Source organism: Oratosquilla oratoria, chromosome 10, assembly GCF_046742065.1.
Source record: "Oratosquilla oratoria isolate Oo_2021 chromosome 10, ASM4674206v1, whole genome shotgun sequence".
NCBI classification, from domain to species: Eukaryota; Metazoa; Arthropoda; class Malacostraca; order Stomatopoda; family Squillidae; genus Oratosquilla; species Oratosquilla oratoria.
In genome coordinates, this window is record NC_134786.1 from 58,868,401 (window position 1) to 58,880,900 (window position 12,500).

At 36.9% G+C, this 12,500-nt stretch overlaps 1 protein-coding gene across 1 annotated transcript in view; it reads left to right on the plus strand.

Annotated features, from left to right (window-relative positions):
• The first annotated feature begins 6,562 nt into the window (after positions 1 to 6,562).
• Positions 6,563 to 12,500, plus strand: part of LOC143028919 (uncharacterized) — a 40,129-nt gene continuing 34,191 nt past the window's right edge. The window contains exons 1-3 of the mRNA XM_076191272.1: positions 6,563 to 6,713; positions 8,876 to 9,030; positions 9,333 to 9,465. Coding sequence (XP_076047387.1) covers positions 6,687 to 6,713; positions 8,876 to 9,030; positions 9,333 to 9,465 — 315 coding nt within the window. The 5' untranslated portion in view covers positions 6,563 to 6,686. The remainder of the gene's footprint in view (positions 6,714 to 8,875; positions 9,031 to 9,332; positions 9,466 to 12,500) is intronic.

Here is a 12,500-nt window from a genome sequence, read left to right on the forward strand (position 1 = left end):
AGGAAAAAGAGGAAGAGAAAGCAAAAAAAAAAAAAAACGAAGCTAAAAAAAAAAAAACGAGAACAGAACAGTCAGAAAAAGAGAAATTCTACTGGAGAGTAGTGGATATGAAAGTGAGGAAATGGTTCATAGGAGAGAAAAATGGAAGAGAAATAGAAAACAGGATGGAGGTAATAGAATATTATGTGTCTTTCACAAATATAGATGGCTTAATAACAGCCTTGAATGAACTGAATGATTGCCTGAAGGAAAAAGAACCGGACATAATGGGAATTGTAGAGACAAAATTGAAAAGTCCATTACCACCCAACAGTGTAGGACATTGTGTATGTAATTATTGGATTAAAATAAGGGGGTAGAGTTATGTTCCTGACTAAGAAGGATATAAATGTGAGGAACGTTACATATGGAAAGAATAGAGTGGAGATGATTATGATGGAAATAGAGGACAGGGACAAGAAGAGCAGGAAGTTTGTGGTAAATTATGTGCCTCCTAAAACGGCTTCGTGGAAAGAGAGAGAACACAACAATATGTTAGAGGGCACAAGGATAACACTAAATAAGAAAATGGAAGATGGAGGAAGAATAGTTATAATGGGTGACTTTAATTGTAAAGAAATCTGCTGGGAAGAGATGACAGTGAAAGATGGAGACGACCTATGGGGAAATGTACTACTTGATATGCTTATAGAACATACAATGACACAGTGGATACAAGAGAATACTAGGTATATAAATGAGGATGAACCATCGAGACTGGACCTAATAATCACGTTAGAACCTGAAATAGTGGACAAGGTTGAATATAAGACACCAATAAGTAAAAGTGACCTCATATTAGTTGAACTGGAACGAAATGAAGAAAAATACATGGGGAAAAACGGACAAGATAGAAAGGGAAGATTGATGTATGGAAAAACAAATTTTGATCAAATGAAAATTTTCAAAAAGCAGATTTGGAAATGATACACAAGGAGGAAACAACAGTAGAAGAGAAATGAAAAAAATTGACAAAAATTTAAAAAGAAGGAGTAGAAAAGTATGTTCCAAGACGAAAACAAGAAAAAGGATATGTAAAATGTTGGTACAACAAAAGATTTAGCGAGTTAAAAGACAAAAGGGATAAAGATTGGATAAAATGGAAGAAAGATAAGACATTAAAAATGGAAAATATATACGAGTTATAGAAATCAATACGTATAAGTGCGCAGAGAAGAAAAGAGAAAATACAAAAAGGATGTCAGAGAAAAATATAAAGATCAACCAAAACTATTCTATAGATTTGTAAACAACAAACTGTAAAACAAACAATAATTAGTGAAACTACGACAAGGAGTTGAATACACAGAGGAAATTGAAATGGCAGAAATTATGAACAAACATTTTAAATCAGTGTTTACAAGGGAGAACATACAACTTGGAGATGTCGAGTGGGAGGAGAAAGTCCCCCCTATGAAAGAGATAGAAGTAAAAAAAAAAAAAAAAAAAAAAAAAAAAAAAAAATCACTTCAGTAATCTCGATGTTAGAAAATCGTATGATCCAGATGAAATGGCAAACTGGATTTTGAGAGAATGCAGGAACGAACTAACAGACAAAATACATAGTCTAATAAGCAGCTCATTGAAAGAAGGAAAAGTTACAGAAGACTGGAAAAGAACAAATATAGTACCATTATATAAAAGGGGAAACAAGGAAGACCCTACTAACTACAGATCAGTCTCTTTTACATGTACGGTAGCAAAAATTTGTGAAAGAATTACCAAAATTAGGTGGGTAAGGCACTTGAAACATGCAATGTACTAAATCCAAGGCAATTTGGACTTAGATAAGGAAAATCGTATGTCACAAACTTGATGTGTTTCTATTCAAGACTAATAGATATAATATAGGAAAGAGATGGATGGGCTGAGTGTGCATTTCTAGACCTGAAAAAAAACAACTGTTGATAAGATGCCACATAAGAATTTGCTAAAGAAATTAGAAACTGCAGGAGGAATACAGGGCAAACTACTTAAGTGGATGGAAGAGTTCTTGCATGAAAGGAAAATGAGAGTGGTGATAGGAGACAAACATTCATATTGGGATGAAGTGATTAGTGAAGTTCCACAAGGAACAGTTTTGGCCCCAATAATGTTTGCTATATATGTTAATGATATGGATAAAGGAATTGAAAGTTATATGAGCTTCTTTGCGGACGATGCAAAACTGCTGAAAAAAGTGAACACTGTAGAAGATTGTGAGTCGCTGCAGAGTGATCTTAATAAAGTATGGGAATGAAGTAGGAAGTGGGAAATGGAATTCAATATTAAGAAGTGTAGTATAATGGAATTTGGAAGAAGCAAAAAAAAATAAAAAATTGTGGGATCATATAAATTGGGAGACGAAGAAATTAAAAAAGTGGAAAATCAGAAGGACCTGGGAGTCATTATTATGAATAATATGTCCCCTGAGAAACATAAAAAAAAAGAAAAAAAAAATGGATAAACTTAAAGTTTAACAAGAACAATCAAAGTGACATTTATATACGTGGACGAAGAAATGGAGAAAAAAATACTAGTCACTTTGATAAGACCAAGATTGGAGTATGCAGCGACGACGTGGTCACTAAGTACAAAAAAAAATAAATAAATAAATAAATAAATAAAAAATAAAAAACTATACGAAGAGCAATTACGAAATTGGCTCCAAAGCTCTCAGAACTACCATATGAGGAGAAACTGGCAAAACTTGAGCTACAGATATTAGAGCAAAGAAGACAGAGAGGAGACTTGATAACTATTCATAGAATCATGAAAGGCATGGAAATTATTGGTAGAGAGGATCTAATAAAATGGGATAGTAGAGATACAAGAGGACACGGAAAGAAAATAAAAAAAGACAATTATAGCAAAGACCTGAAAAAGAACAGCTTTCCCCACAGGATAATAGACGTTTGGAACAAGTCAGATGAAAATGTGGTGTGTGCAAAAACGATACACGAATTTAAAAACAGGCTAGATAAAACGAGATATGAAGACGGGACACCACGAACATAGCTCCCCTTCCCGTAAAATACAACCAGGTAAATACACACAAGTTGGGTTTGTCTCCTTTCACGTGTAGCCCCTGTTCACCTAGCAGCGAGTAGGTACGGGACGTTAGTCAAGGAGTTGTGACCTTGCATTCCCGGTGTGTAGAGTGTGAGTGGTCTCAAACCTACTCAGAGATCTGCTAATAATGAGCTCTGAGCTCACTGCCGTAGGGTGGTGTCTGGCTGTCTCGAAAAGAGGCTGCAGCAGATCCGAGGTGAATACACACACACACACACACACATACACACACACACACACACACACACACACATATATATATATATATATATATATATATATATATAAATATATATATATATATATATATATATATATATATATATATATGAGAGTAATTCGCTAATAGCAGCGACATCAAACCGATAATTTTTTTTTGTGACAGTTGCATGCAGGATTCGAACCCGCTGTACTCGGCCATCCGTAAATTACCTTCCCAGTGCCCTAACCACTAGACCACAGAGGCTATAAGATCCTTGAAACCTGGAACCGAACTGATTCCCGAGGGAAGGAAGATCACTTATTACGGCGATCCGAAATTCCTGTTTTACTCAAGGACCAGCCCACCAGTGGTATGGGGTAAGGACCGGGTCGAACCCCTTTCACGCTTATCGCCATTGTAACTATGAGAGTAATTCGCTAATAGCAGCGACATCAAACCGATAATTTTTTTTTTTGTGACAGTTGCATGCAGGATTCGAACCCGCTGTACTCGGCCATCCGTAAATTACCTTCCCAGTGCCCTAACCACTAGACCACAGAGGCTATAAAATCCTTGAAACCTGGAACCGAACTGATTCCCGAGGGAAGGAAGATCACTTATTACGGCTGGTCCTTGTGTAAAACAGGAATTTCGGATCGCCGTAATAAGTGATCTTCCTTCCCTCGGGAATCAGTTCGGTTCCAGGTTTCAAGGATTTTATAGCCTCTGTGGTCTAGTGGTTAGGGCACTGGGAAGGTAATTTACGGATGGCCGAGTACAGCGGGTTCGAATCCTGCATGCAACTGTCACAAAAAAAAATTATCGGTTTGATGTCGCTGCTATTAGCGAATTACTCTCATAGTTACAATGGCGATAAGCGTGAAAGGGGTTCGACCCGGTCCTTACCCCATACCACTGGTGGGCTGGTCCTTGAGTAAAACAGGAATTTCGGATCGCCGTAATAAGTGATCATCCTTCCCTCGGGAATCAGTTCGGTTCCAGGTTTCAAGGATTTTATAGCCTCTGTGGTCTAGTGGTTAGGGCACTGGGAAGGTAATTTACGGATGGCCGAGTACAGCGGGTTCGAATCCTGCATGCAACTGTCACAAAAAAAAAAAAATATATATATATATATATATATATATATATATATATATATATATATAAACAATAAAAACACCTCTATGGTCCAGATACACCAGTGAACAAAACATGGCCTCTGCACCTTCCTGCTAACTCCTTTCTGGATTAAAATTAATTGCAGGGAGATATGCTTTACTACAATTGCGAGTGAGTTATCAATACAGGTGTTTCACCCATCTTGTACAACAAATATTAATTTGCTTATAAATAGTTTTATCCAAAGGCTCTGTTGCTGTCAAAAGTGATACTTCATATATTTGTCATACTTAAAACTATTCAGAACCATTAGTTACTGATTAATTTACAACTAAGTGAGCATGAATTTATATGTAATATATTTCCAAATGCAACTCCCATAACTTTAAGTCATCTTTGATGACAGTAAACAAACTGTAAAGATGTGAAGATTGTCTTAATTTTGCCTAGGTCACTAAAAAGAAAATAATTAATCAATATTATATGCAAACTCTTCATTGTATGATACAGTCACTTACATCAACTTAAAAAAGCTGTGTGAAGCCTGACTAATCTGATTTTCATTCATATATTTCAGTGGAATTTCCATCACTCCACAGATATTGCCGGCATATAAAAAAAAAAAAAACATTCTGGCTAGATTGGAAAAAAAAATATCCGATTATGAATTTCATCTCTTACCAACCAGGTGTGTTAACCATCGAGAGGCTTATTTTCTTTTTCAAAAATATTTTACTTCTCTCGGCTTTTATTTATTTATCTATTTATTTATTTATTTATTTATTCATTTATTTATTTGGGGGGTGGAGGAAAAGGAGGTCATTTTAAATGCAGGCGGTTTTGAAGTCTACAGCAGTGGTAACATTTTTCAGTTTGTGAGAAATACTCTCAATACGTCTTATGAGAGAGCGAAGATTGAAGGCCAGGACATTGATCAGTTTTCCAAGACACATATTACTTTACTCGAGACGTTTTTCAACCCAATCAGGGGTCATCTTCAGGAATTACAATAGTTATGAAAACGGGGATACGAGAACAGTAATGGACTATGGACTACTACCTAGGACAAACCACCCGCTCGCACGGGATCGGTAGTTGTAAGAAAGAGAAATCTGTATGAAAATGAAAAGATAATTGTGTATAAAAGAAGGCTATTGACGCCGGGCGATTTTAGGGATACTTATTCGTGGAGTCGTGGCTTAGGAGTGGGGAGTAGGAGACTTGGTGCTGGAGGTTGAGATCAATGCATGTAACTGTGAGGTTATTTTAGGAATATTCATTCATCTTAACTTCAACCAACAAATTTAGAAAGGGAGCAAGAGGTTTAGTCGCATGGATAGATTTTTTTTTTCTTTTTTTTTTTTTTTTTAGTAATAGGTAAGCCGACATTTTTCGTGTACACCGCCAAAGAGGCGTAGCTGACAAATAGTCTGTACTGTGTTTGTGTTGGCTGAGTGGACGGATGTTGGCAACTCGGAGTAGGGATTCAGCTTTTCTGAAGTCGCTCCATCGCGAACCCGTGATGAACTTGACTGCGGCATTCTGAACGTTCTGAATGTTGCGACATAATACGATAATTAATTATCAGTTACGTGACCCAGGGAGCCATTTTGTGGCCAAATAATTTTCGCTCGCTCTTACTGTTTGTCCTTGTTTTTTATTCTTCGAACCTTTTGTGTTTGTTCACTGAATGTGTCGGGGTGTTGTGCATTCAGATACACCAACAGTTCCTATACAGAGAGTTGCGACAAATCCGGACATGCCGCCTTTTTGTGACCATCAAAGACTATGTTGGTTGCAACCCTCTGTATGAAGGGAAGTGATCTAAATTATCCGAAGTCGGGGAAGGGACTCCCTAAGAATAAAATCCATTTTTGTCATGACAGTCGGCCCTTCGAGGGTTTGAGTTGGCGACAGTGACTGCATGACTTCATTGACGACAGTGAAATAACACGTTTAAATGCATTTTATAGAGAAGTCATTCTAAATCTTATTAGAACGGAGTTACCGTTATCAGTGACACCTTATCGAACCTGTGATAACTCCTGGGTCATAACTAAAAAGATAAATTTTATAAGTAATAGTTAATCAATTTAACAGGAATTCCCATATTTGGTTAAAACGTTAATTATACATGAGTTCTTACTGCTATATCATACTTATCCTGGATATTTGAGTTACCTCCCAGAGTGTACTTGGCAATGACCTTGGTAGTTATTGTGCTCGTTCTGGGGCCCCATGTGCAACAGGACTCCGAGTGGGTGTAGGCCTCTGCATGCAGCTTCAAGCAGAACAGGCTAAGGTATGTTGACACATTTTTACTAATATTGTCCTGTATCTAAAGCTCCACTGGGCGTTATCAATTGAGTAGAATATGAATCTATATATGATTTTTGTTCGTCTTTGAAGCAGGATAACATGTTCTTCGTGTAAGACTGTTGATAGACAATTAGTAATGTGATGGCTGAAGTGTATAACTCCCGCCAAGCACTATGTAGGTGCACCATTGCAGAGGAATGTGACTAGCAAATATGAATATACTTTGACGTTGCACCACTTTTTTTCTCACAAATCACATATGGTTCAGTGCGCAATGATACATGCATATTTATGTCAGCTCCTCTATGCGGAATGACTGTCTGCTCTTCCATCTGCTTTCTTCTCAGTGCTTCTTCCTGTTGCTATGACGGCGTATCGCTACGTCTTGCAAGTGTGTTGTGATTATAAAGGATTACAAAGGCGGAGCATGCCGACATGAGACCTTTTGGTCCATATCTAGGTCGGATGCGAAAAAAATAATAATAATAATAAGATAATAAATAAAAACTATAATAATGTAAATAACAAATAAAATATATGAATAAATGCATAGGCATAGTTAAATATTAAACAAATAGGTAAATAGTAAATAATAATAAAATGACATATAACTAATAATAAATGAAAATCAAACAGACAAATGATAACAAAACAAAAACAAATGATAACCTGGTGGATAGGCGACTGCAGTCACCAATATTGCAAGTATATTGGTATCCTAGGTTCACATCCTGAAGTGTATTTACTGGTGGAAGACAGCTCTTCTTCATAGCTAGGTTGGAGGTTCGTCTGAACTTGTAATGAATTGTGAGCTAAATGTGTGCATCAAGATTGGTGGGCTGCATGTTACGGTGGATGATATTTCTTACGACTTTCACGTCTTGTTTTTAAGCAGATGAAATATTGATAGATATTCAAACAAGCGATTCAGACAGAGATGTCAAACTCATTATTTACAAATCCAGACGAACCTCCAGCCAATGTTCCCTCTAGTTTTTTGCTGTGAGTGTGAGCAGAAATTTGCCTGTGTGCAAACTTTGTCGCCACCCATGGCGGCAAAGTCATTTTGTTTGCAATGAAAGGGCTAGATTTAGAAGAAGAAAAACATTGTTTGACGGTTGGCAAGTTACCATACTTTTAGAGAAATTATAAGTTGATGTTTAGGTGGAACTTCTTTACTGAATGAATTTTAATATCATTTGAAAAACCATGTGTGCGCACATTTTTTCTGTAAATGCATTAGCTGTAAAACATATGTGCGCGCGCACATGCACACAGGTTAGAGGTAACGTTACCTCCAGTCTAGTTATAAAGAACAGCTGTCTTACATCGACAAATACACTTGAAGATACCCATTATAACGATATATATGCAATTTTGGTAACTACACTCACCTACCTGCGAGATACATAGGCTCCACCATGAACACCTTGTCAAAGAAAATTACAGCACACTTGCAGGATGGAGCATTATGTCGTCATACTAACAGAATACACGGGCAAGTCATTACAAGGACCACGATGGAAGACCACATCATTATCCTGCACGAGGAACATGACATCAAGAGATTAAGAATACCCGAAACAACCTACAGACATAACGAAAAGCCTACCATAAACATACAACAAAGACCTACATCACATTTCCGCTTAGCCAGAAGATCCCGAACAGCAATCCACGGATCTCCTCCACAGGCAGTACTCCCGGGGACATAACCTCACACCTTTAAGATATTCATTAGCAGTACTCGCTGTTTTTTTGTTTTTGTTTTTTTGTTTTTAAGCCGATGTTGGTTCGCCTCCCTGCCTGGCCAGGGCTGTCGGGAACCAACACGATATAACCCACAGCAAGTCGCGGGGGATCGAACTCACGACCACCTAGTATTGAGTTTGACACGGTATCCAAGGGGCTACCGCGCGGCTTGTCGCAACTTATGGGGTCTTGCTCTACCAGGGGTTTCTGACTTTCCACTGCCTGGGAATGGGGATGGTGAGTAGCAATAGTAGCATAGCTTTTGTGGGATGAGTAACGGGGAGTAGAGTCAAAAGCTAACTACTAAATGGAGACAAAGGTGCGCGGTGGTTGAGATAAAAGAATAGAATAAAAGTGAATAGAAAGCACTGTTTACCAGCGTGTTATTTACAGATGTCTACGGTGTCTGAACACGGCTGCCATCTTACGGCCTCTATCGGCCAAGGGATAAACTGGCTGTGGAGAGAGCACAAGCCGGCCATCGCCACTGTCATCATCGTTGTCTCCTCCATCAAGATAGCAAAGATTCTCAGGAAGAGACGCTTGAGGTGAGTTTTACAATGTGGACACAAAATACTTGAAGAAACTGACATTAAGTCTCTGTGTTGTCTTCTGTTACTTGGTGCATAGTTCGATTTTTAGCCATATTCTATAGGACACAGGTATCTCCTTACTCGTTGATTTTTATATTTCTTAGGAACAATATTTTGTAACTGTGGAATACCCAGCCCAGAAGATCTCATTCGCCGGGATTTTCTGTCTCGTTCTGGATCAAAAGGCTCCCCGTTGTCATATCCTCCCATTGCAATTCTTGGCAAATAGCCTTTGTTTTACCACGCTTTCTACACAGACAACAGTGGGACAATGCGGGCCAGGACGTGGTGGTCCTCCACACCATCCCGAGGTCCAGAGTCTGTCCAAATGTGTCCCCCTTTGCCCTCAAACTCGAGACTTACCTGAAGATGGCCAGCATCAAGTACGTGGTGAGTATTATGGAACAGATTATTGTGTACAACCGATAAGAGTTGATTGGGGGGTCTGGACAAGAAGAGAGAGAGAGAGAGAGAAAGAGAAAGAACTTGTTAGATATCCGAAAAATAGGAGAAAGGGGAGATCGTGGAGGAGCGAAGGGTGTATGTGAAGAGAGAGAGGGAGAGAAAAATAAGCCGATTCACATATTTAACCGAAGGAAACATCACATACTTGAAATATATTGTATAATTTCCGCAAATGACGTTTGAAACAATTTTTATTACTATTTGGTAAACTACTTTTTTTAGGACCAATGCTCAACTCTCCGAAGGGTTAAGCACGTACCTTGCTGGAGTGCCTATTTGTTTTAATTGCTGTTTATTTCACTTATTTGTATGTTTACTTGTGTGTGTGTGTGTGTGTGTGTATGTGTGTGTGTGTGTGTATTTCTTGTATTACGCCTATTAGCCTTGAATAGAAACATATTAAATTAGTGACGCATGATCGTCCTTGTCTGAATCCAAATTGCCTTAGATTTAGCACGCTGGTTTTATATATATATATATATATATATATATATATATATATATATATATACATATATTTTACCCATTTACTTTTGATAATTCTTTCACAAATTTTTGCTATTGTACTTGTTAGAGAGACTGGTCTATAGTTGGTAGGGTCTTCTTTATTTCCTCCTTTATATATAGGTACTATATTTGCTTTTTTCCAATCTTCTGGAACTTTTCCTTCTTTCAAGGAACTATTTATTATGCTATGTATTTTGTCTGCCAGTTCATTTCTGCATTCTTTTAAAATCCAGTTTGCTATTTCATCTGGTCCATGCAATTTTCTAACATCAAGATTACTCAAGTGTTTTATTATTTCATTCTTTGTTACTTCTATTTCTTTCATAGGGGGGGGACTTTCTCTTTCCATTCGATCTCTTCCGGTTGTATATTCTCCCTTGTAAACACTGATTTAAAATGCTTCTTCATAATTTCCGCCATTTCTATTTCATCTGTGTATTCAACTCCTCCATGTCTTAATTTCTCCAAATCTTGTTTGTTTTTCAGTTTGTTGTTTACAAATCTGTAGAATAGTTTTGGTTGATCTTTACATTTTTCTATGACATCTTTTTCATATTTTCTCTTTTCCTCTCTGCACGCTTGTACATATTCATTTCTATAACAAGTATATATTTTCCATTTTTCAGGTCTTTTGTCTTTCTTCTATTTGGTCCAAGCTTTGTCTCTTTTGTCTTTTAACTTTCTACATCTTTTATTGTACCAGCACTTCACATATTCTTTTTCTTGTTTTTGTCTTGGGACATACTTATCCACTCCTTTTTCTATAAATTTTTCTCAAAATATTCCATTTCTCTTCTACTGATGTACCTTCTTTGTGTATTCTTTCCCAGTTTTCACTTTGAAAGAATTGTCTTATCTTATCAAAATTTGTTTTTTCATACATCAATCTTCCTTTTCTATATTGTTCATTTCTTTTCATGTATTTCTTCTCATTTAGTTCTAGTTCTATCAATATGTGGTCACTTTTACTTATTGGTGCCTGGTATTCTATCTTTTTCACTATTTCAGGTTCTGATGTGATTATTAGGTCTAGTCTCGATGGTTCTTCTTCATTTCTATACCTAGTGTTCTCTTGAATCCATTGTGTCATTGTATGGTCAATAATCATCTCAAGTAGAACATTTCCCCATGAGTCTTCTCCACCCTTTACGGTCATCTCTTCCCAGCAGATTTCTTTGCAATTAAAGTCGCCCATCATAACTGTTCTTCCTCCATCTTCCATTATCTTGTTTAATGTTATTCTTGTGTCTTCTAACATACTTTTATGTTCACTCTCTTCCCACGAGGCTGTTTTTGGGGGCACGTAGTTTATCACAAACTTTCTGCTCTTCTTATCTCTGTCTTCTACTTCTATCATAATCATCTCTACTCTATTCTTTCCATATGTGACACACCTCACGTTTATATCCTTCTTAGTCAGGAACATAACTCCACCCCCTTGTTTTATCTCTCTGTTTCTAATCCAATAATTATATGCATTGTGTCCTACACTGTTGGGTGGTAGTGGACCTTTTAATTTTGTCTCTACTATTCCCATTATGTCCGGTTCTTTTTCCTTCAGATACTCATTCAGTTCATTCAGTCCTGTTATTAATCCATCTATATTTGTGTAGGACACTCTTAACTTTCTGTTATTTCCATTGTATTCTCTGTTTCTTTTTTGTTTCTCTCTATTATGGTCCATTTCTTCAATTTCATATTCACTACTTTTCAGTAGAATTCTTCTTTTTCTGACTCCGTTCTGGTCTCGTTTTTTTCTTTAGCTTCTTTCCTTTTCATTTTTTCCTCCTCTCTTTCCTTTTTATTCATTTCCCTTTTTATCCATCCCTGTTTATATTGTTCACTTCCTGCTAGCTTCCCTGTTTTTGCTAAGATATTCTCTGCTGTTGTTTGTGACCTGAATTTAATCTTAATTGGTCTGGTCTTATCTGTACTATATTTTCCGAGCCTAAACATCTCTTCGATTTGTTTCATTATTTCAGGTTCATCTTCCTGAACTAATTCTAGTAAACTGATTACTTTTTTTTTTTTTCCTCACTGATTCTTGAAGTTCTATCTAGGTTATGTTTCTTTTCCATTCCTAATATAATTATACATTTCTTTTTATCTGCTAAGTCTCTTACTAGATTCTTCTTCTGTCTCATCACTTTGATAACTGAGTCTTCAGTTTGTTCTTTCATTAGCTGTTTAATTATGTCAGTAAATGCAGCTTTACTGTTTTCCTGGATTTTTCTCCAACCCTGTGCTTCTTTTGCTATGGCCTCTTTATTGTCTTTATTGTTCCTCTTTAATTCTTCATTCTCCTCTTTTACTTCTTTTAACTGTCTTTTTAGTTCTTCTATTTCATTAGTTAAAATTTTGTTCGCCTTCTCTAGTTCTTCCAATTTTTCAACTCTCTGCACAATGTTGGTTACGTTACCGAACCTGTCTTCCCAATGTTCGATCATTTTATC